We start from the raw sequence: 27,249 nt of genomic DNA on the forward strand, positions 1-27,249 counted from the left end.
GGGGTTTCACCATGTTGGCCAGGATGGTCTCCAACCCCTGACCTCAAGTGATCCGCCTGCCTTGGCCTCCCAAAGTGATGGGATTACAGGCATCTGCCACCATCCTTGGCCATTTTTTGTAATTTTAGTGGAGATGGTGTTTTGCCGTGTTGGCCAGGCTAGTCTCAAACTCCTGGCCTCAAGTGATCTGCCTGCCTTGACCTCCCAAAGTGCTGGGATTACTGGTGTGAGCCACCGTGCCTGGCACTTTACAGTTTTAACCTAAGCATCTAAGAGATAATGACATACTTACTTAGCTTTTAGTATGTATTAGACACTGTTCTAAGCACTTAACATTTAATGTGTTGAGTGCTTGCAGTGACCCGTGAGGTAGATAAAAATATCCCTATCTACATTATATAGATGAGGAAAATGAGGCTCAGAGAAGTTGAGTATAGAGGCCAGAATTCAGTCCCAGGGAGTTTGGCCTCTCCATGTTCCTAATTACAAGTATGCTCCATGTCTCTATATATTAGGTTGACCATAGGACATTGCAGTTTTTGTTATCACACGATTCTGCCTAAGAAATAGATTTGTGGCCCGGCACAGTGGCTCACACCTGTAATCCCAGCACTTTGGGAGGCCGAGGCGGGCAGATCACAAAGTCAGGAGATTGAGACCATCCTGGCCAACACTGTGAAACCCCATTTCTACTAAAAATAGAAAAAATTAGCCAGGCATGGTGGCATGCGCCTGTAGTCTCAGCTACTCAGGAGGCTGAGCCAGGAGAATCGCTTGAACCCGGAAGGCGGAGGTTGCAGTGAGCTGAGATCGTGCCACTGCACTCCAGCCTGGACGACAGAGCAAGACCCCGTCTCAAAAAAAAGAAAAAAAAAAAGAAATAGAGTTGTTTCATTTGTTTTTTTAAATCAGCAGTACAGAATTTTACATGTAGAGGACCATGATTTTTAAATTAGGATTGGCTAATACATAGATGGCTTACATATTTTTGCTTTTATGAACAGTACTGCAGTTAATGATCTTTCTGTTTATGTTAATTTTTTACATGGGTAAGAAGTAGAATTGTTGTGTCAAAGGGGATGGGCATTTAAATAATTTTTAGAAATTGCCTTCTAGAGAGATTATACTAGTTTATACTTTCATCAGCAATGTATGAGAGTTTGTGAAAATATATGAGTGTGTCCCCACACATACAAATGGGTGCATTTGAGTTTTATATATGTGATAGTTTGGTTAACAGGTGTTCAACTGCATGGGATCCTAGCATAATAATGCAGTTAGCTCTGACCACAATTATTTCAATATTAGAATATATTAATCTGTATTTTGGGACCTCATACTGTTGTTTAATTATAGTAATACCCAGAGACATTATTTAGTACCCCACTGCTTACTCTGTGCTAAAAGGTAAGTTAATGTATATGTTTCAATCAGTTTTCTTTTTTATTAAGTACATTTTATTATAGTTTGAAATAGAAATATAATTTTTGAGTTTGGTGTCTTTTATTTTTAGTTGTCAAATATATCTTAAGTCTTTAGTTTTGAAGTTACTTGATTATATGATTATATACCTATAAAGTAAAAAAAAAAAATCTTATTTACACTGATAAAGTTCCTAAAACTTATCAAACAAATTGTTGTGAATAAAATTCTGAAAAAACTAGCTAGGAGAAAATGACCTATTTATTACAACACATTTAATAATGAAAGTAGAAGTTTTTTAACGATTAGATGTTGACTTCTTCAAAAGAAGGTGGTATAGACATCATATTTCAGTTGATTTTGAATCAAAATAGAAAGTCAGTGGAAACCAGTTTGGACTAAAATATTAGTTGAATTGCAGGATTCTTTTTTACCTTAATTCTTTCTTTCTGTTTTTTTGAGACGGAGTCTTGCTGTGTTGCCCAGGCTAGAGTGCAGTGGCATGATCTCGGCTCACTGCAGCCTCTGCCTCCTGGGTTCAAGCAATTCGCCTGCCTCAGCCTCCCAAGTAGCTGAGATTACAGGTGCCTGCCACTGCGCCCGGCTAATTTTTGTATTTTCAGTAGAGACAGGGTTTCACCATCTTGGCCAGGCTAGTCTCGAACTCCTGACCTCATGTCCACCTGCCTCGGCCTCCCAAAGTGCTGGGATTACAGGTGTGAACCACCATGCCTGGCCTTTTACCTTGACTCTTAAGCCTAAGGTTTTCTCTCTGCCAGGAGAACCCTTGGCTACAGACATACCAAAGGTGCACTCCACTATCTCTTTGTACTTGACCCTGTTCCAGATTGGCCGCGGTGCAAATGCAGGTTAATAACTGAGTGATTGGGTTTTACTTTAACTTATTAAGTATTCCCTTCGTCTTCCCATTAATGTGTTATTTAGATGGTTGCTCTTGTTTAGATCCTTGGCCCTTTCCCATTCACTTATGATTCCTGTCATTCTGTTGAATACTACTTGGAGTTGCTAATTCACATTGATGTGCAGAATGTCCTACTCTCGTATCAGACCTTTTGGTAACTCCCTTTCATTTCCACCTTTCACCAGTTAAAGGCTTACAGGACCCTTTCAAACCAGATCTCTTTTGTAAAATTTCCTGTATTTATTCTGTTATGTATTTTCCCTATCTACTTGTGCATATATAGAGTGTTTATTTTGTTTGCTTATTTCCTCACCAAACCTAGCATAGTGTAAGACATTGGTTGTCAATTTTGTTGATCTGAAATGTTAATTTGCAATTATCAGGTAAAATCAAGTTTTGGATCATTTCGTATGTTGTGCAGTTATGGTTTTCCATTGCTAGTAGTAATTAGATGCCATTTTATAGATGCAGTAGGAATGTGGGGAGAAGCAACATGTAGTTTTATCTGTTTCATCCATTTTTTTCTTTCTTTTTTTCCTTTTTCTCTTTTTTTTTTTTTTTTTTGGCAGAGAAACTTTTCCATGTCTGTAAATAGTGCTGCTGTCCTGCGATTGACAGGACGAGGAGGAGGAGGAACAGTGGTGGGGGCTCCTAGAGGTCGAAGTTCTTCAAGAGGGCGAGGTGAGCTTTCATATGAAAAAAGTAATAATGGAGGAGGAGGAGGATAGAGAACTTACTTTTAAAATATTTTAATGCCTGATTTAATAAAAACTGTTCTTTGACATTAACTGCATACTAAATGTCCTGAATATTTATATTCAGAACCATTTTTTAAAGGTATCTCCTCTATAATCCCTGATTTGGAGCAGAGGAGTATAATTCTAGCTGTACAGATTTGAACATGAGGGAGTCTAGACAGTCCCAATTCACTCCAACAGATCCATGTTCCTCATCCCCGGAGAGCCTTACACTCTGGGAGCCAACGCCTCCTGAAGTGTCTTAACTATGGAAGCAGCACTGAAGTACCTGCAGTCCTCTGTGACAGTTTCTGTGTGAGGGGCGTGTGCCAAGAGCTTCTCCAGCCAGAGAGGGGCTTTAACAAAAACTGCCTCATCAGGACTAGGACATTTAGGGGTAGAACAAAAGATAATTCTGCCACATTCATTTATTTAACCTATAGTTTTACAGATTTTTGTCTTGGAAAAATAGTTCTTATTTTGATATTACTTGTTTCTTTGATATCTGCCCCCTATTTTGGGTTTGCTGATTTTCTCCTATATGACGACATTCTTAAATATTTGTAATATGAATATTTGCTTAATCATGTAGCTCTTACGTTGACTAAATCATAACAGTGGTCTAAATACACCTTGTAATTTTCTGTAAGAGATGCTTTAGAAATGGAAGAATTGGATGTCTGCAATGAGTGAGACCATTGTCTCTGCATATTGTACCACCAAGATTGGCATGATCATGAGTATAGAGTATTTAAATTCTTTATAAATAGAGTAATTTATCTACAGTCTCTCTAGAAAATGCATTCAATTGTGCATTCCTGGGAAGAGATTTCTTTTAGTAGTCCACTCAGAATGTGGGAATCCAGGTGTGAAGTGTCTGATTAAAACTCTCCACTTGTTTTGCTAGGTACTATTACCTAGTTGCGTTTTTTCCCTCTGGCTTTATTTGTCCATCTTTAGAGAGTATTTTTTTTTTTAACCTGAGGAGATGTTAGACTAATCTGTAAAACTTAAAGGAAATACCTGTGCAACAAAATTTTGGGTGGTGGGATCTAGGCATGTGCGTGCTTCAAAAGCTCCACAGGCAATTCAGATTCATACACCGAGTTAGGTTCCATTGGTCCAGAATTTGAGATCCATGCATCGTGGTGGCATGGTGGTGGTTTCGAGTTGGGACTGACCATTTATGGCTCTGGCCTGCTGCTTGGGCATTTCCTGTGTTTTTCTCCTGTGGGTTGGTAGCAAGGAGAGGTTGTACTTGGGCAGCTTTGCCTCCAGTGCTTTTCAGGGCAAGCCAGGGAGAGATCTTCTTGGTGAAGAAGTGTGAATAACACCGACTTTTGTGTGCTTCAAATACCAACCAATCTCTGAACAGCACCCCACCCTCCCCCCGCCATTACTTAATCGAGAAACAAGTGAATGATTGAATTTCTTCTTGCTTTTTGGTTTATGATTGAATTTCTCCTTGCTTTTTGGTTTCTTTGAAATGAAGGGTTATCACATATGATAGAAAGCTTACATTCAGAATTTAATCAGGCTATGTAAAAAAGATAGATGTGACATATGTAAGAAGTCATGACTTTATTTACATATTAATGTTGAAGAGTGGCACGAAACTAGTCAAGTGACTGAACTGACTTGGTGTGAAAAGTACTTTTAACATTATCTCAACCACCCGTGATTCTTCTTAATGATCTCAGTAGCTCATTTTCTAAAAGAAGGTTGTAATTATAATCTGTGGTTTTGTGTTTTCCACTCATTACTTAATTTTAACTTGCTGGTTAAATAATGATTATTGTGGCTTTTCTTTGTATAGGCAGAGCTAACACTAGATGATTATCTTGGCTGTTTGCAACTTTAGGAAACTTTGATGTGGAAATTGACTGATTTCCAGGCTGCTAAATATCATGTACTAGTAAAATTTAAATAAACTAAATAGGTGGTAAGAACAACATGAAACTGCCATCTTATTTTATTTGGTTAGGTTGTTTAAAAATAAAGCAGATTGACACAGCTCTCAACTATTGTCTTCATCATTATTAAAAGGAAGTATGTTTTAATTCCCAAAAAGAATAGGGTGAATTCTTAGTAGAACAGTTCTTTAATTGAGCCTTACGATAGGTTCATCATGTTATATTTACTTCCTTATTCATGTATGGGAACCACTTTATAGAAGATTAAAATTTTTCCAAGTTGGAAAGCTTTAGAACCTGATCGTTGTAGTATGTCCCACCCTAAAGTTTTAGTATCATTAGCAGGACCGGTGTCAGTGCTAGTCATAACTGAGAAAATATTTTATATGTGTTTTGCTTGTTTTTCTGGTAAGCTGGAGGCTATTTTTTATATTTATATGTTTCTGGAATAAAACATTTTCTTCAAGGTGATACAAGTGTAAGGGCCTTCCTGAGCAAATGGCTTTCTCTAAAAGATGAGACTTTTGCCCCCATCCTAAAATCTTCCTTGTAGAGGACATGCGTTATATGACAATTTATATTACATTATTTTAGGATCGTAAATACAGTGTATACATTTCCTGAAGGGGAGAAGTACTTAAACTGTGAGTTGACTTTAAGTGAAGTTGACACAAGTGGAAGGGTAACTTTATTATAGTTCCACCGTGCTTCTCACTTGCGTTTGACAAATGAAGAAGTGGATACTCGCACTAGTCAAGAGGGTATCCATTGTTTCTAAGATTACCCACAAAATAATTTGGTGCATTATTTTGATACTTCATAATATAGTCATATAAAAGTACAAGTGCATTCTGAGTTAATTCTTGATAAATTACAAACAAGAAATAGAAATACGGCATGGATATTTGAAGTAATTAGCTCAATTATATTTAGCTTTGGGATGCATTCATCAAGATCCATCATTTTTCTTTGGGTCATTGTGCACTGTGAGAAAAATTGAGCTAGGGACGATGGCTAAGATTTCACCTAGTTACAAATACATCCTTGGACCCCCACCCCTCCTCCCCTCCTCTCATTTTCTCACCTGTGTATTGAATACAAATGTTTGTTGGGAAAACTGTACATAAAGTATAAAGCTAAAAGTGCATACGGTCTTCTGCCTCCAGACCTAACAATTGGATATATAGCCTTCTTGACCCTAACGGTACAGCTATATCATTTATATAAATGGAATAATTTTTATATGCATCATTCTTCAGTATGTTCTTGTTATTGAACAGAATAATGTCCGTGCTTAATCTGCTGTGGCATCATAGTGTTCTACTGTATTTTATCAGAATTTATGTAGCTAATCCTTTATTGATTAGATTTCTAGTTTTTTTTTTAATTACAGTGAACATTTTCATATATATTTGCATTTTTGTACAACTATTTCTATTAGGATAAATCCTAAGTAGAATTGTTGAATCAAATGTCAATAGATCTAACCAAATTGCCTTCAGTAAAGGCCAGTTTATGCTTGAACCACCAGAGAGAGCCTCTCAATCCCTATGCCCAGACACTCTACCAGCTTTGTTGGTTCAAGTTTAGTCCTGATACATTTCTTTTTAACTTCAAGATTTGGGTGTAAACTGTACCTTTGGTTACTCTGTAATATACCCTGTATGGCATTCATGAGATTTGATGGTTTTAGAATTGATGCTATTAAGTTATCCTTTCTCTGGGATTAGATAAATTATTTTAACTTTTATGCTTGACTTTTTAACTTTAGCCCCTGTCTTCTTAAACTCTCTAAACCAAGATTTCTTCCATTTTTATGAAAATAAAACAATAAAATATTTAATCTACGGTAGTGTTTTATTGAACTTCTTAGAATTTCACTATTCAACTTTTCGTTAAAGAACTTAAAGTTGATACTTTCTTGTTCAGGACTGGGTCTATTGCATTATATTATGTTAGTTTTTTAACTTGTTTCTTTCAGCCTCTTGTGGTCCAGCTACTTCAATGCCATTGTTGGTCTCATAAGTCAAGATCATCAGGCCTCGTTCAGTATTTAAATGTAGATGTCCTGCCTTGTATAGAGATAGAACTTTAGATATTAATTTATGGTGGTGAATGTGTGCCACATGTTGACATCTGACTATCATTTTTTTCTGTTTTCTTATTTTCAGGCAGAGGCAGAGGTGAATGTGGTTTCTACCAAAGAAGTTTTGATGAAGTAGAGGGTGTTTTTGGTCGAGGAGGTGGCAGAGAAATGCATAGATCGCAGAGCTGGGAGGAAAGGTAACTGGATCCACATATTGGCATAAAAATTTCTTGGCATATAAAACTTATATTTTTTGCTTTCTGCGGGGAGAAATGTTTTTGTACAGTTAAAGGGTTTCATTTTAAAAAATGCTCTTAAGTATTGAACGTCAAGTTGTACATTAGAAATTTTTAAATGATTCTTATTTAAAGGAAGACGGATTCTAGATAGATAGGTTAATATATGAGTGCCAGCATAGTTAATTTGATTTGGTATTTGATAGCAAATACCAAATTGTCATGTTATTGTTTGTTGGTATTAGTAAAAGTATCTTTTCTCTATATTGTTTGTGGCTTTATATGAAGTCTGTCAAGATGAGTGGGGGCAATTGCACAAAGACGTCTGTACAAGAATGTTCACTGTGATGATATTTATAATACAAAATAATTTGAAATAAGCCAAACAGATTGATGTTGGCCTTATATAATTGTATATCCACAAAGTAGGATATTATATGAGCATTAGAGGTGTTTTTGAAAATATTTAATGATGTGGGAAAACACATTCTAAGAGCAGTATATAAAACTGTATACTATGTATCTAATTTAAAAAATAATATTTTGGGTCAATAGAAACAGCTTTTGGTAGGTGAGGGGATGGATATTTTTCTTTTTATCTTTGTGCTTTTCTATATTTTCGAAATATTAGGCAATAACTATGTATTTATTTGTTTTGTAATTTGAAGAAGAAATGCTTTCAGAAAAATGGGAAAGTGAGTGTCACGGATAGGAAATCTATATCACTGTGAGACTTTGTTTGAAACTTATTTTTTCTTTTCCAGGGGTGACAGACGTTTTGAAAAACCAGGACGAAAAGATGTAGGTAAGGTTCTTACCTACACACATAAGGATAAATTTATTAAAAATTGACTCAGTTACCTGCACCTCTCCAGTAGATGGGGCTGCAGCATTTCCTGCATTTAAACTTCCACGGTTATTTGAAGTCTCTACTGCATGAAACCAGAGATGATGAATACAGCCATTAGGATTTACTTGACTTGGTCTGTGTGTTCTCTGCAAGGCATATATTCTTTATTAAGGCCAGTTTGTGAACTGAAGACTCAAGTTAGGAACCGATCTACTAACTCTTTTTCTAGTGTAGATAGCATCTCACAGATGAGAAGAAATAGGGCAAATGCTAAAATCGTTGCTTTTGTATCAGAGAACAAAGGCCAAAACTATGAATGTTCTTAATTTACTAATTTATTCATTTGGCCTTTTTGCTGTATAGTCCTTTTTTTTTTTACTTGTTTTGTGATGAGAACAACAAAAAAAAAAACTCAGATAAATTACAGTTAAGGTAGCCGCTGAAGAGGAACATAATAAAGGAACAGGATTCCATTGTTTATGATGAATTAATCATAATTTGTATTTAAATTTGTATTTAAATACATAATTTATATTTAAAGAATTTATACTGTTAAGATGAGCTTCCTAGCTGATTAAAGGTACTACCTACCTTACAAACTACCAGTAGGTATTAACATCTGAGGAGAAAATAATGCCAATTCATGGTACCATGAATTGGTACTATGAAAATTATCATTACAAGTTCCAAGTCCTACAAGTGCTAAAAAAGTTCTCCAGAGCATGATTATAACTGATAGTGTTAATCATTTCTTTTCTTTTTTTTGTTTTTTTTTGTTTTTTTTTTTGAGACAGAGTCTCAGAGGCTGGAGACTCTGTCACCCAGGCTGGAGTGCAATGGTGTGGTCTCGGCTCACTGCAACCTATGCCTCCCGGGTTCAAGTGAATCTCCTGCCTCAGACTCCCGAGTAGTTGGGACTACAGGTGCGTGCCACCACACCTGGCTAATTTTTGTATTTTTAGTAGAGATGGGGTTTCACTATGTTGGCCAGGCTGATCTTGAACTCCTGACCTCGTGATCCACCCGCCTCAGCCTCCCAAAATGCTGGGATTACAGGCATGAGCCACCGTACCGGGCAGTGGTAAATATTTCTTATAAACATATGTTAAATATGTAAATACCATTCACAGACTGACTTGCAGATTGTTTTAAAAACTAAGTAATTTTAACAGTCAGCTTTGTATCACTGTTTCTGTTAAAAACTTAAAGATATCAATAATTAAAATTTCTCATTTATGAATGTGGCATTGGGAATACGTAGTTGTATTTATATTAATGAAAACCGTTAAGGCCAGGTGTGGTAGCTCATGCCTGTAATCCCAGTGCTTTGGGAGGCCAAGGCAGGACAGCCTGGGAGACATGGTGAAACCGTGTCTCTACAAAAAAGTACAAAAATTAGACCTGCATGATGGTATGTGCCTGTAGTCCCAGCTACTTGGGAGGCCATCATGGGATGGGAGGATAGCTTGAGCCCAAGAAGTCGAGGCTGCAGTGAGCCGTGATCACACCATTGCACTCTCTAGCCCAGGTGACAGAGTGAGACCCTGTCAAAAAAAAAATTAAAGGTGTGTAGCATGAGGAAATTGGGAACAGACTAGGTAGATAGTTTATTGTTAGCTTTAGCCATATTGTAGACTATTGGATTAACATAATCATGGGGGGCTTGTCAAGACCTCTGCTCCCATCCTTGTCTGATTCAGTACTTTTGCCATGAATATGTAGAGGGGATGAACAGTAGTTTAAAGAGTACAGGATTTGCAATCAGAAGATCATGGTTATTCTAAGCTCTCAGATCTCATTAGTCTCATAATAAAATGAGTGATAATGCCTTACAGAATTTTTAGGATTATAGTAGTTCTCCCCCTTTATTTGTGGGAGATACATTTCAAGACCCCCAGTGGATGCCTGAAACCACAGATAGTACTGAATCCCATAAATACTGTGTTTTTCTATACATATATATCTATGATAAAGTTTAATTTATAAATTAGGCACAGTAAGATATTAACAGTAATAACTAATAATAAAATAGAACAATTATAACAATATACTGTAATAAAAGTTATGTGAGGCTGGGCACAGTGGCTCGCACCTGTAATCCCAGAACTTTGGGAGGCTGAGGTTGGCAGATCACGTGAGGTCAGGAGTTGGAGACCAGCTTGGCCAACATGGTGAAACCCTGACTCTACTAAAAATACAAAAAAAAATTAGCCAGGCGTGGTGGGTGAGCACCTGTAATTCCAGCTACTGAGGGAGACTGAGGCAGGGGAATCGCTTGAACCCGGGAGGTGGAGGCTGCAGTGAGCTGAGATTGTGCCACTGCACTCCAGCCTGGCTGGCAGAGCAAGACTCTGTCTCCAAAAAAAAAAAAAAAAAGTTATGTGAATGTGGTCTCTGTCTCTTTCTCAAAGTACTGTAATATTTTTTGGTCACAATTGACCATAGTTAAACTGTAAAGCAAAACTGTGGATAAGGCAGGATTACTGTAAATAAGAGCATATGAACTCATTTATTCATTCAACAAATATTAAATTCTCACTTATGTGCTAGGTGCAAAATATTTCTTTAGAGGATATTGTTGGTATGCTGATCAGATTTTCAAATCATTCAATATTGTAAGGGATATCTATGGAGTGGAACAGTTAGGACATGGGATCAGAATCAAGGTGAATCGAGACCAAATCTAATCAAATGGGGCGTTTTAACAGCAGAAATGAAAAGTCTTACATAAGGAAATTACAGAATTTAAGGAGTGGCTGCATGTAAAAGCAGCCTTCTGTGGAAAGGATACAACCCTCTCAGTGACTCTGGGCTTCATGTTCATCAGCGGTGTGCTGATGTCCTCTCAGCCATGGGCAGTATTTACTAAAGTGTCCTCAGTGAGTCAGGTGATAGGCCCATTGTCTTTTATGTTGTCACAGGCAAGCCTAAGCATTGTGTTCACTTCTGGGACCACCCCTTGAAAGGGTCCACACATTTGAGTAGGAGGGCTGGGGCATTTGAAGCCTTGCGATGGGAACTGTGTGAAGGAAATGGAGCTGTTTAGATAGGAGACAAGATTGTGGACAGGGCAGAGTGGGGAGGAGGGCTTATAGGGTCACTCTCTATCAATACCTGCCTACTAATCATGATCATGTGAGGTGAGGACTTAGACTTGATCTGTATGTTTCTAAAGGGCAGAAAAGGGCTAACTGTTGGAAGGTTCAAGGGGGCAGGTATTGGACACAATCTTAAAAGATCTAATTATTAGAATTGTCTGAAAATGGCTTGGGTTGCCTTGGGAAAGTAGTGAGTTGATAGAACAATAGCCTGGTTTTAACTGTTCACACATATTCACACTTTGGTGGTTTGGAATAGTCAAGTTTAGTCATTGTTATTTGTGGTTTTCATATTTTAACTATATTAATCCAATGAGGGTAATTTTCTTAGCCACCCTCTATTAAAGGTAAAGGTTCTTTTCTTTACATCCCATTGGTATATCTTTGAAAAGGCAGGTTCCATAAAACTAAACTAACATGAATTATCTCAGAATATTAAGGATACTAACTTCTAGTTAGTATCTACTATTATATAACTGCTAGTATACTAAAATATCATGGTAATTTCCACATACATATATATTCTAATATGTCATAGTCACTTTGATTGAATGCTTTTTGAAAAGATGCTCACTTCAGGTTAACTGCTAAAGATTCTGAGCTTTTCCTTTTTGGAAGTAATCCACTTTTGTTGACGATAATGTAGGTCTTTAAAAAACATTGTTCATAATTATATCTTACACTCTCCAAGAGTAGCAATACTAAACTAGTTTGTTCAGGCACACTGATATATTGATCAGTATGAGGTCAATATGAGTATATTGTGAGATATCCTACGACATCACATTAAGACAGTTCAAGTACTGAAGATTCCAGGATGATCTATTCTTTTTAAAATTAGGAATGATGCTTACCATGTATTTGCTTCTCATGAAAAGAGAAATGGGTAGAATTACAGACATCTTTAGATGTAAGATGTCTTGTAAGATGTAAGAAGCTTGCATAACCCCTGTGAACAACCATAGGAGAATGTGAAGGTGGAAAAATGTCTTTGATACTAGAATTAGAATTCCTACTCAGTAGGAATTGATTGTGCACAGGGGGAGATCAGTTCTGGTGCCCATCTTATGGTATGATTCTGTAAGGGTGAAATGAAAGGATTATTAAAAAATAATCCATATGATACCGGTTCACTCAGCCCAGTGCAATACAAATTAGTGTATTTTGGTATGAAGTACTTGTTAATAGACATAGCAATTTTTGGTTATAGACTCTTCTGGTACTTGGTAGTATGGGCTTGTACATACGTAAAACTAGGCCCCTGAGATTTTTAGGTAACGACATGCCTCCAGTTTGTTGAAACTGTCATGCTATCTTTATCAGTTTCCAAAGGAACGTTTAAAGTTAGTTCCGAAGTAGTCTTCCTGATCATGTGTGCAAGACTTCATGACCAAGCTCCCAGATGATCCAGGTTAGTGAGCTGCACATCCAGAAAGGCAGAGCAGCCATTCCTACCTCCCAGTAATTTCCGCCCTTTTTCCATTGTTACTTCCTTTTCCTCAGAAGATAATGGTCTTTCTATAGAAAACCTAATCCTTAACCTAGAAACTGTGATTTGAAATAAGTGAAAGAAACAATGAACAGTCCTCCCAGAAACTTTCTATCTCCTGCAAAAAAGTTTTGGATCACGTTTCTTATAGATTTATAAAATGTTTATTAAATAACAGTAGTTTACCAATAGTTTTTTTTGGCATATTTAGGGAAGTCATATTTAGTTTTCAAATGCCAAATTTATTATAAACAGTATAATACGAAACTCATCTGACTTAAATGGAACCTTAGATCTCAGGTTTTACTCATTCACTTATGTCACCTTGGGCAGCTTCACTTAACAAGCGAGAGGGTGAACTGTGTAAGTGATGTAGTGCCTTTAGGAAAAAGCATACCATGTAAGTCTTCAATACTACTTTATTTTCAAAGGTTAGGTGAATCTTGTTAATTTATTATAGAAATAAGAATTCTTGCTGTCTTTATGTGTTACAATAGTCTTGGGTTGGGAAAATCTGTTGGTCTGATTTCTACTTAAGAATGAATGTCTAAGATTTTCAAACAGCAAAAGTTCACAATAATTAAGTTTCTGTGTTCTTGATATTCTTCTGCTATTATCAGTCTTAGACCACTCCAGAGTTCTTCTTTATTTTCTTTTCCTTTTGGTCAAATAGTAGAAAAATGTGACTTGCTGCTGAGCCCTGCTCTTCACACCTGCTTGCCTTTACTCAGCTAGTATTTATTTCAAGAGATGATTCCTGCCTAGGTCATCACCAGTGGGGAAGGTTAATCTTTCATTTTTCCCACAGAAACCTGAATAAGGGAAATTTCAGAAAAGAACAGCCACAAATCTGTTTGAAACCTGATAGGGTGACTTTTTTGGTTTTTGTTTTGTTTTAAGGACAGTTTCTCTTTTTTTATTGAAATGAAAATCATGCAAATGATCATCTTAAACTGGACATAAGGGAAAGGGCTCATTTTAGCATAGATAAAATAAAAAATGAAACAGAGGAAACATAATTTTTATAGAGTATTAGATTTAGAAAGAAATAATAGAGTTCATCTAGTCCAACCTCCTACTGGTGAATAAACACTGATTTTGTGTTTATAGAAAAAACTATTTGAAGTTGGAAACAGGAATTTGAGTTTGAAAATGCTTTGTTGCCTAATTATCTTTTGCTTTATCTACTGTAGATTTTTTTCCCTACTCACTCAAGTTATATCTAAGTAAAGCTTTATATCTATAAAGACTTAAATATATTTTTGTATTTATGAATTAGAGCCATCATGATGTTTTATATGATCAAATGAATCATACATAGGAGGGGAATGTTTTTACTTAGGTTGCTAGAAGTCATTTAGATGAATCACCGTTTGATTATTATGGAGGACAGTTTTAAAATAAAATTTTGCGTCTCCTTGCAATGCAAAATACCACCCTGCAGGTTCCATTTGGGCTGGAGCTTATCTGATCACCTTCTGCCACAAATAAGTGAACATATATGTATGTGTTCGGGTGTCATGTTCAAATGCTTTTAGGTTTATGTATAAATCTGTACTTTGTTGTTTTTCTTGTTAATTTTTGTTCTTAGTTGTTAAAAATTAAGGAGGTAATACTTACTCAAGTTTCATAGTATAAAGAACCAAATGAATGATCTTTGTTGTCTTGAAAAAAATCCCAGCTCTTAAAGGATATTCACTAAGTATGGTGAAGTCGTCATTCCACCCAGGGAGCTAGGTTTGAAACTAAACTGTTGCTTCAATTTGCAGATGAAAATGAGAGATTAATGGTTGATTTTGTTAGAGTTCAGTTGTGTTAAACTTCACTGTCCATTTTGCCTTCATTACTAGTATCATACCACATTCTTATAAATTCACCAGCAACATTTCTGTATAAGTGTCTGTCAAGTTGAGTTACATTGATTTCAGCAGGTAACAAACTTTGTAATGTAGAGTGTTATGTTTCCAGAATGTGTATTGTTAGCTCAGCCATTCTTATGTAGGCATAGGCATGATTACCGTGATGTAGAGAGCTATAATTAGCATTGAAAAAAGAAAACATAAGATACAGTAAAGAAAAAGTAGCTGCATAACTGGCTGGGTATATTTAATACATTAAAAAATGGATAAGTCTTATTCTGTCAGTCCTGTTTCAGAGATCTGAAAATTGTCAATGCTTTGTCCATTGATGTGGATATCCAGGTCAGTCCTGTTTGGGCTTTTAGAAACCAGAGGAGTTGGAAATTCAGGGACAGTCTTGTCAAAATTCTCCATCTTGATTTGATATTCACCTTTGGAACCTCGGGTCAACAGAGATGCAAAACAGTGATGTAACATGATTTCAGACGGTAGGTAGGATGTCCTCCTTTGGCATATTTCTCCAGTGCCCTCCTGCATTGCTGAAAGGAATACAACTAATTCAAAGTGAGAAGGATTTTCATGCTGGAGCAGAGTAGCCAGAGGACTTGATGGTGTAATGGAGTGATAGTACGTTAGTGGAAAGATGAAGAATGGACATTCGTCAGAACTGATGCCATCAAGGTGGAAATCCACACTGGTCTGGTAGAGTTTGCCATTTTCTCTTTCCTGATAGAGTACAGCTGAGACCCGGACACTGGTTAGAGGGCTAGGTCGGGTGTTGGCCACTTGGAAGATAAGATTAGGTTTGCCATCCATGTGAGCTACTACTGCTATGTCAGTAAAGCGAATTGAAAAAGCTCGATTCTTTGGCCGGGCAATCTTCGCCACAAAAGCACCTAAATAAGAAATTATTGATTTTTTTTAGAATGAAGACTTTAAATATCAATACTTTTTCTGAATGAGAAGTGTATATCAAATATTTACACATTTCTTGGTGCCATGCCTTTCAGTGAGTCAGGAATTGAACTCATTGTTAATTTGGTCAGTCTTATTTGCCTGAAGCATTTTTCAAAGTACATTTCTGTTTAAAAACCATGATTTCAGAATGAATAAGCAAAATGATTTTGTTACAGCGAAATGTAAAACTTCACCCTCTAGTTTCTTACAAAGTCAAAGAATTGGTCATTTCCTATATTCCTGCCTGTGCTTAAAAAAAAGTAATAGAAAATAAATGCAACTTGGCTACAGCCAGATTACGTTGAAGTAGAGACTAGGTTCAGAGTAGAATGATTTGGGATGGGGAGGGGACCAATAGAATGAGTGATATTTTGGCCAGGCATGGTGTCTCACGCCTGTAATCCCAGCACTTTGGGAGCCCGAGGCGGGCGGGTCACTTGAGGTCAGGAGTTCGAGACCAGCCTGGCCAACATCATGAAACCCCGTCTCTACTAAAAATACAAAAATTAGCTGGGTCTGGTGGCATATGCCTGTAATCCCAGCTACTCAGGAGGCTGAGGCAGGAGATTGCAGTGAGCCAAATTTGTAGCACTGCACTCCAGCCTGGGCAACAGAGCAAGACTCCATCTCAAAAAAAAAAAAAAGTGATATTTTGAAGAATTTTAAAACTTTGAAACGTATTTTTAAACTTTGAAACTCAGAAACCTTTTGTGGGGCAGGGGAGGACTGACTATCAGGTAATTTCAGTGCACCTTTCAGGTCTATCTTCCTTGTGCCCTAAGCTATATATAAGAGTTTCTTAATCAGTTTTGTGCCACAGATTTTGTTGGCGGGCTGTTGGTAAGGTCTAAGAAGTAAGTACTTACCAGAATTATGTTTTAAGTGCTTAAAAGTAAAATATAAAAGAAACCAAATTATTGAAATTCAGTTGAACATTTAAGAAATGTTATTATAGTACTATATGTGCCTTACTGATACATTAAATAACAGTCTAGTGGTGGTTTTAGTACTGTGATTTTCAAGTATTCTGGTTTGATATGACAAAATATTTATGATTTCTGTTTGAATCAAAGCTACTAATACTGCTGGTGATGTTGTTTTTTGTTGCCTGTAGGAGATGCCAAATTTCAATTAGTGGTTAGTGCCAAGAGATACAAGTTTTTCCCATATAAGTTTATAGACCCCCTTAATTGTATGCAAAGGACTGACCCAGTATAGGAACTCTTGTTGTAGAAGTTTGTGATTTGCAGGTTATAGAGCTGGTTGGTAGCACACTGGGATTTCATTCCAGATCATTCTTCATACGGCCCAATGCTTACCTTCTCAGATTATTATTGAATAGTATATTAAAGCCAAGTTTTCTTTTGAAATTATGTATGTCACATAAAAAGGGCACTAGTCCTCCTTTAAAGGAAAGAGTTTTCTGTGTTCATGAGCAAAATTTCATAATCTTTGTGGACATATTTCCAGTGCATTTTGCTAAGAATGTGTATACATAACTTGTTCTCTAACATATAATGCTGACTGGTGTTCTGGGCTCACTGACATAAAGTAAATGTTGAAAAGATGAACTCATAGGAGGGAATTCCAGCTCAGTGAAGAAAAAAAACCAAATTCCTTTGTTAGGTAAAATGACTGTCAAAATAGGTATTGAATGTATTTATTTATGTATTTGACAAAATGATTAGCTTCAGTGAAAACCTCCTTTTAAACCTTTTGTTAATTTTTTTTTTTTGATATGGGATATTTTTGCAATTTAGTATCATACTGATCTCTTTTTTCTTAAGTAGTTCCAGTAAGTAAAATTTTGGTATTGAGACAGGTTCCTTATGCATTTCTCCTATTTTTTTTGGCTCTAAACTGTTGCTTTTCTATCTTGGACATTACCTGCTATTAATATAGATAAATTATTCTGTAACAGCATTACTTATAACTGACTATACCCTTTCCAAACACCTGTAGTTTTGTTTTGTTTTGTTTTTGTTTTTGTTTTTTTTAAGAACAAAGACAAAATTACCTGTGATAAAAGCCTCTAGCATGAGGCCTAGGAGCATTTGTATGGCAAGTAAGGCGATTGCACTTGGACAGTCACCACTGGGGAACATGGTACCATAACCAATTGTGAGTTGTGTCTCCAGGGAGAAGGAGAATGCAGCTGTGAAACTGGTGATATACTTGACACAGATAGTGTGGTTTTCAGGTGGGGCATCATGATCTAGTTCCAGATCACCATTCATCTCAGCCAGAACATACCAGAGCACTGCAAAGACAAGCCAGTGGACAACAAAAGAAGCAGAAAAGACCAACATCATCCAACGCCAGCGCATGTCCATTAGGATTCCCCAAGCATCTCGAAGATATGCAAGACCTCTTTGAGCGCCATCCATTTGAAGTGTGCTGTGGCCATCCTTGGTGACCATCCTCCGGTATCTTTGACTTAGGAGAGGAGCAATAACTTTGCAATTACTGCTGTCCATCTCAGGCTGTATTTCTCTAAAATCAAGAGTAAATTAGTAAGCTCTTAACTGTTTTATAGTTAATGTTTGTGAATTTGGGGAGCTCATGGACTTTCTGCTTTCTTGGGAATGCTTCTCTAACCACAACTTCGCCAACTCTCTCACTTTTCTCTTCACGTTAGATGGCATTTACTAAGTCATTCATTTGGGAGCTAATTGTGTGTTACCTTAAAATATCTCTTCTATTGTTTCTTTGAATGACAGTTAAAACATTGTTTAACACTTAAACATTTTCTAAGTATATTTTAGGATTCCTGTAGGTAGAGATTATATACCCCTGTGTCTTCCTTGCACAAGTCCGGGTGTCAAGCATTTATTGATTTGACCAAATATTGTGTGTAAAGACTAGCATTTCATAGTTAATTTATAATTATGCATTATTCATAATTAAAAGGGGTATGTTTAAATATGTAAGTGTTCTTCTGTGTAAATAATTAGAAGTCATTTGGAAGCTTATTATTAAACTGTCTGCAAATCCTTTGAAGCCAGATTTAATATAGGACAAGGCTTACATTTGTGGTAAGCTTTTAGAGGTCTGTAGTTCTAATGTATGCTTTATAATTAGCCTATTCAGAGTTTGATTTATTGATCTGTATTTTTAGAGACAGGGTCTTGCTCTGTCTCCTAGGCTGGAGTGCAGTGGCACAGTCATAGCTCACTGCAACCTCAGCAAATTTTTAGAATTTTAATTTTTGTTGGTACTGGGCTCAATATATTGCCTAGGCTGGTCTCGGACTCCTGTTCTCAAGCCATCTTCCCACTTCAGCCTTCCAAAGCGCTGGGATTACAGGGGTGAGCCACCATACCTGGCCTTATTTAGAGTTTTATGATTAGGCTTTATTTGTTTTTGTCACTTTGCAACCATGTTCGTGGATTCTTTCTGTCCTGGATGATGGATTGCTGTATCTTTTTGCATATTCTAGGCTCTGATTAGATTGGGGGGTAGAAAGAGAATTGTTTCTTGGCAAAATAAGAAATTCCAGGAAGACATTTCTAGATAGCATTAGCTTTAAAAGTAAGTAAATCAGAAGAAAAAGGTTGAACAGTTTAATGAACTAAAATAATCATTAAGGGGTTAAATAAGAATTTTAAAAAGATAACATTAGTATAATTAGTTTTCTGCTGCAAACAGTTTTCATCAGTGGTTATCCTTTTCTCAAGGTGGTGAGTAGAAATCTAATGTGTGCCTTCCTTGTAATCATCCTTGCGTATGACAAAGGTGTCTTAAGACTTTAGTATAGCAGTTACTAGGAACAGAACAGGAAATGCAGCTTTGCTTCCCTTGAGTGAGCCTCTCTTGTTTGCTACAATCCAGGACTAGGAGTTTATATTTGACTGTCCTCTTTGCTTCTTCCTTTAGAGGTAGATACCCTTGAGAGTGCTGCATACCCACTTTCTGCCTTTTAATGGGGCTTGAGAAGGGCACTACAGACTTGTGGAGCTAGGTTGTTGCTTGGGTTTCCTAGTTCCTATATCTTGGGACTTTGAGGCTTTGGAGACTGCCTTTCTGTGTTGTTGGAATTGGATATTGGCCAGCTGGGTATATACAACTTTCTTTTGCTCTGAGGTAACTTAACATTTATTGGTGATACTAGAGACTTTTTTTTGTATTTTCTTCAGATTTGAGCTAATGGAACACTGGGATGATTGTTCAGTTTATTTAGATTAGATGGCGATTTCAGTTTCATATAATATAGACTTTAAAAAATCTTAGTGCATTATTTTAATGTTTTATAACTTATTACCCTAACAAGTTGTCATAATCATTTAGTGTATTCTTTTTTCTTGGCATAGCTACTTAATGACCCTTATTTTGTTAGATTATTTTTAAATGTTTTAGGAGACCTGATCTCTACGCTTTGGAAACAACAAAATCTTCATAGGCACGGTGATAACTGCTTTCATACTGTATTATCTCTTAATTCTTCAGTATCTCAACAAGATAGCCATTGTTCCCATTTTCAGATGAAGTCACTGGTGCTCAGACCGATAAAAGAAATTTGCACAAGGCAAATAGGAGCTTTGGATTATTTGGATGGTTATTCAAGTCTAGCTAACTTCAAAGCCAGTTAATTTTTTTTTTTAATACAGGAAGCGTTTGGTGAAATAACAGTCTTTCCAAAAATGATTGATATTGCATTCTCAAGAAGGTCTTTGATAGCCAAATTTCTAGCACCTTTAGTAGATGCCTTTCTTGCCCCTGTAACTGTCTCAAGTATCTGTATTAAACCATTGTTAACTTTATTCATGATTCTTTAGATAGTAATGATTAATAATATTAGCTAATATATATATTGTTTAGCATGTGCCAGGAATCATACCAAATACTTCATATGTACAAACTGATGTGAAGCCAGTGGGCAGTGTCTGGCACAGAGTAAGCTCTCAGTAAAGTATTAGTTGCTTTATTGTTATTAAAAACGTGTCTGGCTCCCAGCACTTCGGGAGGCCGAGACAGGAGGATTGCTTGAGTCCAGGAGTTAGAGACCAGCCTAGGCAACGTAGTGAGACTTTGTCTCTATTTAAAAAAAAAAAAAAAAAAAAGGTGTCTTAAGTTTCACAGTAATAAGTATCACTATTAGTCCCATTTTACAGATAACGAAAGTGAGGAACCAGGCATGGTGGCTCATGCCTGTAACGCTAGCACTTTGGGAGGCTGAGTCGGGAGGATTGCTTGAGGTCGGGAATTCAAGACCGATCTGGCCAACATAGCGAGACCCTGTCTCTAAAAGAAAAAAAAAAAATAAAGAAAATGAGGTATAATGAGGTAGTAAGTGGTGGATATGAATATCATACATTCTGAGTCCAGAGTTAGTGCCATATTGCCTCCAAAACAGACGTTTGACCCTGCTTAGCCTTTGTGAATAATACAGTTTCATTTGATTAGTTTTGTTCAAGAGCCGCTCCAGAGTGTTTGTTCTTCAGTAATGTTTATTGGGTTCAGACCTATTATTTGTAGGTTAGAAACAGATATTCAGTTAGGAAAGACTTCTTTCAAGACTTGAAGATTATCACAGTCTGAATTATTAGATAGTCCAGTTGTGTTTTGCACATCAGTAAAATTAAAGCAATGTAGAGAGGAGAGTTATGACATAACATTGCCAAGTTTCTGTTTTGCCAGATGAGAAGACAATTTTAGAAGTATAATACTGTCATTATAAATAAAATTATGATGACATAATAAAAGATTTTGACACATGGAAGAAGGATATAACAATGAAAGGATAGTTGGTTGCCTTCAAAATGGTGGGTGAACAACTTTGTCATTCTCCACTGTTGTTGCTTCCTGCCTATGTGAAAATGCCCCTCATGCTCCTGGACACTAGTGCTTGTTCCACATTTGGAGCCACTGTCCTACTGAATGCTGCTAAGTGCTTAGTGTTTCACAAAAGCTTGAGAAAGAAAAAACTCCATGATTCTTTTGTATTTTCAACCTACTTTATGAAAGTTCTAAAATTCCTTACTTAGAGCCTTTCTGTATAGACTGTAGCTAACAAAATTCATCATTCTCATTTGGGCTTTTTCAGGACTGTTGTTACTTCTTACCTACAACTTTTGTAGCACTCTTACTCTAGGCTCTTTACAATTGTATTTTTTTTCTCTTGCAACTAAATACATGGAAAAACCTGTGAACAGGGAAGTCAAAAGGCTGATAATCAGAACAGTTAAGCAGCATTTTTTTTTTAACCTAAGACTGCTGGATTTGGTTTGGATTGTGTTGGCAAGTGGAGTAATATAGAGAAGGAAGATTGATTTCTGATTCCCACTTAACCAATTACCCTGAATAACTATTCTGTGGACTCTTATAGTCAGTGTGGTTTAGTGTAGAGAACGCAGGATAAAGGGATATGGCCTTCAGGCTCTAGCACTGTTGGTTACATAGCTGTGTCATTTTGGGCAAACCACTCAATCCCATTGGCCTGGCATCCTTAGATTAAAACAAAGAAAGTGAAAAAAGAGGGAATTATGATAATAAGATTTCTTAAAGCTCTACAGACTTATGTAAACAAACATATTTCCACTTCCTACAAAGTATACAAGTTTCCTATATGATTTCTTTTATTTCTGTATAGTTTGATGTCTGCTCGTATGGTTTAAAAAACTATATTATTGTTACCTGATATTTAAGTCTCATCAGCTGATCCCAATAGAAAGTGGGGTGGAAGGTTGGGAAGGTTTGCTTCTATTGCTGTGTGTGGGCTGTAAAATATTTGCCCATTTATAAATTATTTGGAGGAAAAATAGTACCTATTAAAAAATGATAGGCAGCTTCACTGATCATCAGAATTCATTCTACTCATTGGGTTGTAGCACTTAAAAATATGTATTTTCTGTTGCCATGATAAAAAATAGTATAGTTCATACTGAGGAGTTAAGATAAAGGCTATAACTAACAAACATTAAATGAAGATGGTATTACTATGTATTTGTTCATGTCTGGTGTAAATACTTTAAGACTATATTGAAAGTCTTATAATGATTTCTTCTGCCCTCCATAATTAGGGCAAACACTATTGAGTTCTAACCCTGTTATATAAGCTCAGAGATTCTATTTTAATTTCTCAGTTGCAGAAGTATCTATTAATTTCCGCAATAATTCCATGCTTAAAAATTTACCATTAGGATACTCATCACTTTCTTCTTAGATTACAGAAATAAAAACAAAGTGGCTTATTCTTTTGGCATTTGTTTTTTTATGCTCATTTTGGGTTTTTGAAATTCCTTCCAAAAGAAAAAGACTTTTTTTTTCCTCAAGCCACTGAATTTTTTTTTCTAAGGCCTTTATCTTCTGCTGATATATTGTAATAGAAAATTAGTATACATTTAATAAAACAGTTAAGAAAATTTCCAGTAATACATTCAATATGGCTGTTATTGCATTTTTAAGATTTAAGGGAAAAGAATATAGAAACCTTACTATACTACACTATAGATAATGTCTTTGTTTTAAAAATCTGTTGGAAGTAATCTAGCTCTGTTCCTATTTGCCAGTCAGTTTCTTTCCCTGTTTCCCATAAGGAAAGAAGAATGGATATTATTGCATGTACTCACCAGTTCTTTTGCTGGGTCAGCCTTTATGCCAAGGTAGGTCTTAAGGAAATTTACAGAGTCTGCCTTTTTGATCAGATAATTTTAATCTACAAGTCTAGTTTGTAGGTTCTCTTCTTGGACTGGTTTTACAGCTTACATTCCTCTGTTTATAATGTTGTGGGGGCTGGTTTCAGCTGAGGTTGATGTGATTGGTCACTTAGCCTGCAGGGGGGCCAATTAGCTCTGATCATGTGGAAAAGAATGCTGGTTTGTTAGGAGGTCTTTCTTTACCCAACACAAACCTTAACAACTCTGGAGAAAGCCTCCAGAACTGACTTGGAGAAGGGGTGCATTTTTTCCCTCTAATCAGGACCGGTCTTTAGTAAGTTTGCATAATCTTACTTAAGAGTTTATTTGAAAGTTCAAAGGGATAAAATTCCCTGCAAGATTTTTCAGCCGTCTTTCCTTATATAGCATGTTGAAGTGTGAGATATTTCCTTTACTAATCTTTTTTTTTCCCACCATGTCTTTGGGGAAGATTTATTTGGATAAGGACTTATAGGCATAAATTAATGCATTGATTTTCTTAGTTTTCTTCTCATGTCTCATCAGAATGGCTACCATTAGTTCCAGAACTAGTAATATAGATAATTTAATTACGTGAAATCTTTTATTTTTTTGGTTAGGAAACAAACTTTTTTTTTTTAAAGGCTGTATACAAAGACCTTGAATAGGAATAAAATTAATTGTTCTGTACCTGATACTTTTAAAAATGCACACCTATGGGAAAGAACCGAAGAATTTTCTTAAGGCTTATTTTAATGATGTTTAGAAGATGTTTTCCTGATCAGTGTGATGAAGTATAGTGTTAATAAAACATAGTGTACAGTGTACAGAAAATGTAACACAACATTGAAATAGTGTTTAGCTGGAAAATGTGATCCAGCTTGTTGGAACCCTGAAACGTGCTGTGGTATGGCTTTGTGCAGTGCCTTAGTGAACAGTACTTTTCTCCTCCTCCGTTAGCTGCTGATTTTAAAACTTTGACCAAATGTCACATGTAAGAGGATCTGAGAAACAAAGACTGTGATTGTTCAAAGTAAAATCTTGGAAGGCCTGCTGGGAAAATTATTAATGTAGACCAATATAATGCTACTTAGAAAGTGAAATCCGCCTTTGTAGAATCCTCTCCGTCCCCCCCGCCCCACAATTTAAAAAATATATTAATTCCTTCTTTGTTTTATTAGTACCAAATACTTCAACACAAGTTCAGACACAGCATTAGAAACACTGACCTTCAGAACTAGGGAAGGTAAAGTATAAAGAAGGATTTGTGGTGTGATGCTCATTCCCTGCATGTACTGGTAGGAATTATAATGTATATCAATTCCTAGCTGACAAATTGCAGAAAAACAGAACAACACAACAACAAAATACTAGAACAAGTATAGTATAATACTGCTTCTAGAAAGCAGAAGCACTTGAGTGTATCTGTCATGTGTTTTGAATATACATTGTATATTTTTTATTTTCATTTTTTTTAGACATAGAGTCTTGCTGTGTCACCCAGGCTGGAGTGCAGTGGTGTGATCACAGCTCACTGCAGCCTCGACCTCCCAGGCTCAAGTGATCCTCCCACCTCATCCCCCACCCCCTGCAGTAATGCCACCACATCTGGCTAATTTTTTATTTTTTGTAGAGGCAGGGTCTTGCTGTGTTGTCTAGGCTGGTCTTGAACTCCTGGGCTCAAGCTGTCCTCTCAATTCAGCCTCCCAAATTCCTGGGATTACAGGCATGAGCCACTTCACCTGGCCTGAGAATACATATTATAGTAGACAAGACAGTTAAGGATTTTATTAAACTTAAAAGTCTTTTTCCATAGTATACTTGGTTTCAATATATTGAGACAAAAATGATTTGGCAAAATGATCTTCAATTAAGAAAGAAATGTCTTAAGTGAAGCTAATTTCTGGATCTCTTCAATTTGAAAGTCTTGCTATGGTCTATAAACAGTGATTCCTACTGCTGTGAATATTGTAGACCAGCTCTGAAGTGCCCACTTAGGAGCATAGCTCTCCCATTACAATAGCCTGAGCATTTAAAGTCATTTCTGGTTGAAGTTACCAGGTTAGCTGGTGTAGGGGAGAGAGAAGACCTTCTCTCTTCCTTTTGAAGGTTTGATAATTGAGTCTATAATATAAAGCAACAGTAGGTAGACTTAACAGAAGAAAAACAGTTTACATCCTTATGCACAAGAGTCCCACAAAACATGAGACTTGAGGAAGGACCAGATGATTGAAGTTCTTACAGCATTGGAATAGGGATGTGGAGGTCCTGGGGGAAGGTATTGACAAGCTATGGGAAAATGAGGGGAGGAAATGTATGATGAACAAAAGTTGTCTAGTTATTGAGATAAAGTCTTTCAGGTATTGAAAATTAACTTGAGGAAGAACGCTACTAGACCTTTTAATCTCTTATGTGATAAGGTTAATCTTCCCTGATTGATGAAATTCTAGGGAGGGGACAAAGGAATTTTTTGAGATAAGGGGGCATCAGAGAAGGCCCCTCCCTGTGCTTGCTGTTCCCTAAGTTCTCTCAGTTTGCAGTAATGAGCATACCAAAGCAGTATATTTTGGGGTGGTGTTTCCTGGGGCTCCTTCACTGAGATGACGCGGATATTGGCACAGATGATATGCCACCTTCACCCAGAAACTCCTGGTCCTTCCCATCTAGACAATTTGTTATTTCTGTTGTAGCTGTTTCACAGTAAGGTAATTGGAGATGGCTCTAAAACATTTCTTCGGTGAATGAACATAAATGGTAAATACCTGTTCATAGATTGATGGATTGTGTCTCCAAAATTATAATGATTAAATTAAGTAAGGTACCAAGACCTGGTAAATTATTCTGTATTAAATCTAGTCCTCTGTCCCTAAAGGCATTTGATTTTCTTTCTGACTGAAATAATTCACTATATATCTATAAATGTATCACATTTTTCTTGAGAACAGTAAAATCTTCAGTTGGAGTGCGATTTCTGGCCTATGTAAGTAGGTAATCTCACAGCTTTAAAACGTTAGCTCTGGTCTCCATGTTCTTGCTTACATAGTGTACTTGGCTTTCTTTTGAAGATGCCTAGTCTCTTTCCATTTCCACATGTCCAAGCCAACTATGAATTGCCTTCCCACAGATTTCAGGCAGCCTCTGGGTATGTACCAGCAGACAGCTGAGCATGAGGGCTGTAGGGTTATGGTACATATTCAGATGGCCTGAGGACCTTTTTCAGAGATTCTGATACACTGCAGCTTCTCCAGTCTCTGCTGTTTTTTCAGGACTCTTGTTAACCAGCTGAGCAGGTTATTTATTCCTCAGGGAGAAAGTCGTAACTCTCTGGGTACAGAAGTTAAACTGCTCTGTCCTAGCCACCCTGAGTTTTGTTTATAAGTAATTGTAGGGGAGAGGGGTGGTAAATATCAACACTTGAGTGGGATGCCCTTTCACCATTTTCTTTGGTGTTAGAATTTTTTTTGGTGTTGATCAGATAATATATATCTGAACAGAGTAATACAAAGTCACTCCTTAAAAAATTTGCACATAAACAAGCTTCAAAGTCTGTCCCATAATTCCACTTTTGCTTGTGGAGCTTGTGGAGATTGGGCACTTGTAAGCTCCAAGTCTCACAGCTGTAGATTTTGTTGGCTGAGTGCCTCTTTGCTCCATCTGAAGTTTTCCATAAACACTATTTTTGGCCGTGGGTCAAACATGCACACAGGTGCCCTTTTACTGCTCTTTCTCCTTAGGAAGTCCACTCAGTTAGACCAGGCAAAAACTAACACTGCATTTTAATTTAATTTAATTTTTAGATGAATCCTATTTGGACTTAATAAACTAAGATTGAAACAACCAAGTATTTATTGCCACTGGGGAAATTGTATATGTAGTACGTATGTATTTTAGCACCTTTACATAATTTGCTTTTAACGTAAGGACATAAAATATATCGTTTTCCTCATAGTCATGTTTGTTATATTGAATGGAAAAAAATACATTTAAAATTTGTGTTTCTTTGCCTTTTGAGGGTCACAGACACCTTTAAAATTCTGACGAAAGCTGTAGACCCTTTTCCCTGAAAG

General features: G+C 36.6%; 2 protein-coding genes and 1 long non-coding RNA gene across 53 annotated transcripts in view; 1 reads left to right on the forward strand and 2 right to left on the reverse strand.

Moving 5' to 3' along the window:
* Positions 1-27,249, forward strand: part of GIGYF2 (GRB10 interacting GYF protein 2) — a 160,645-nt gene that overhangs the window by 55,716 nt on the left and 77,680 nt on the right. For 32 of the 50 annotated variants that reach the window (XM_001148250.7, XM_063790870.1, XM_063790874.1 and 29 more), the window contains 3 exons: positions 2,914-3,025; positions 7,166-7,277; positions 8,081-8,121. In XM_001148250.7, the coding sequence (XP_001148250.2) occupies positions 2,914-3,025; positions 7,166-7,277; positions 8,081-8,121 (265 nt within the window). Of the gene's footprint in view, positions 1-2,913; positions 3,026-7,165; positions 7,278-8,080; positions 8,122-11,099; positions 11,307-12,587; positions 12,676-23,104; positions 23,171-27,249 lie in introns of those variants that run through there. The other 18 variants (XM_063790864.1, XM_063790865.1, XM_016950714.4 and 15 more) reach the window with 5 other exon arrangements.
* LOC107973961 (uncharacterized) lies at positions 6,833-11,030 on the reverse strand. The gene is made up of 3 exons (XR_008546726.2): positions 10,894-11,030; positions 10,259-10,354; positions 6,833-8,312 (listed from the first exon to the last, which is right to left on the reverse strand). It is a non-coding gene; the product is annotated as an uncharacterized LOC107973961 (long non-coding RNA).
* On the reverse strand, positions 12,498-18,046 carry KCNJ13 (potassium inwardly rectifying channel subfamily J member 13). 2 transcript variants are annotated; one of them, XM_003309521.6, is made up of 2 exons: positions 17,587-18,046; positions 12,498-15,508 (listed from the first exon to the last, which is right to left on the reverse strand). In XM_003309521.6, the coding sequence occupies exons 1-2, from the start codon at positions 18,044-18,046 to the stop codon at positions 14,886-14,888; spliced, it is 1,083 nt and encodes a 360-aa protein (XP_003309569.1). In that variant the 3' UTR covers positions 12,498-14,885. The 2 variants fall into 2 exon arrangements, with proteins under 2 accessions (XP_003309569.1, XP_054535532.1); XM_054679557.2 differs by having other exon boundaries at positions 15,332-15,508; positions 17,823-18,046.

Source organism: Pan troglodytes, chromosome 13, assembly GCF_028858775.2.
Source record: "Pan troglodytes isolate AG18354 chromosome 13, NHGRI_mPanTro3-v2.0_pri, whole genome shotgun sequence".
NCBI lineage: Eukaryota > Metazoa > Chordata > Mammalia > Primates > Hominidae > Pan > Pan troglodytes.

Bases quoted from the DNA above. Each gene is read 5' to 3' on its own strand.
- KCNJ13 (XM_003309521.6), bottom strand. From the start codon at position 18,046: ATGGACAGCAGTAATTGCAAAGTTATTGCTCCTCTCCTAAGTCAAAGA. The intron at 15,509-17,586 runs GTAATTTTGTCT...TTTCTTATTTAG, and splicing joins GCTAGAGGCTTTTATCACAG to GTGCTTTTGTGGCGAAGATT.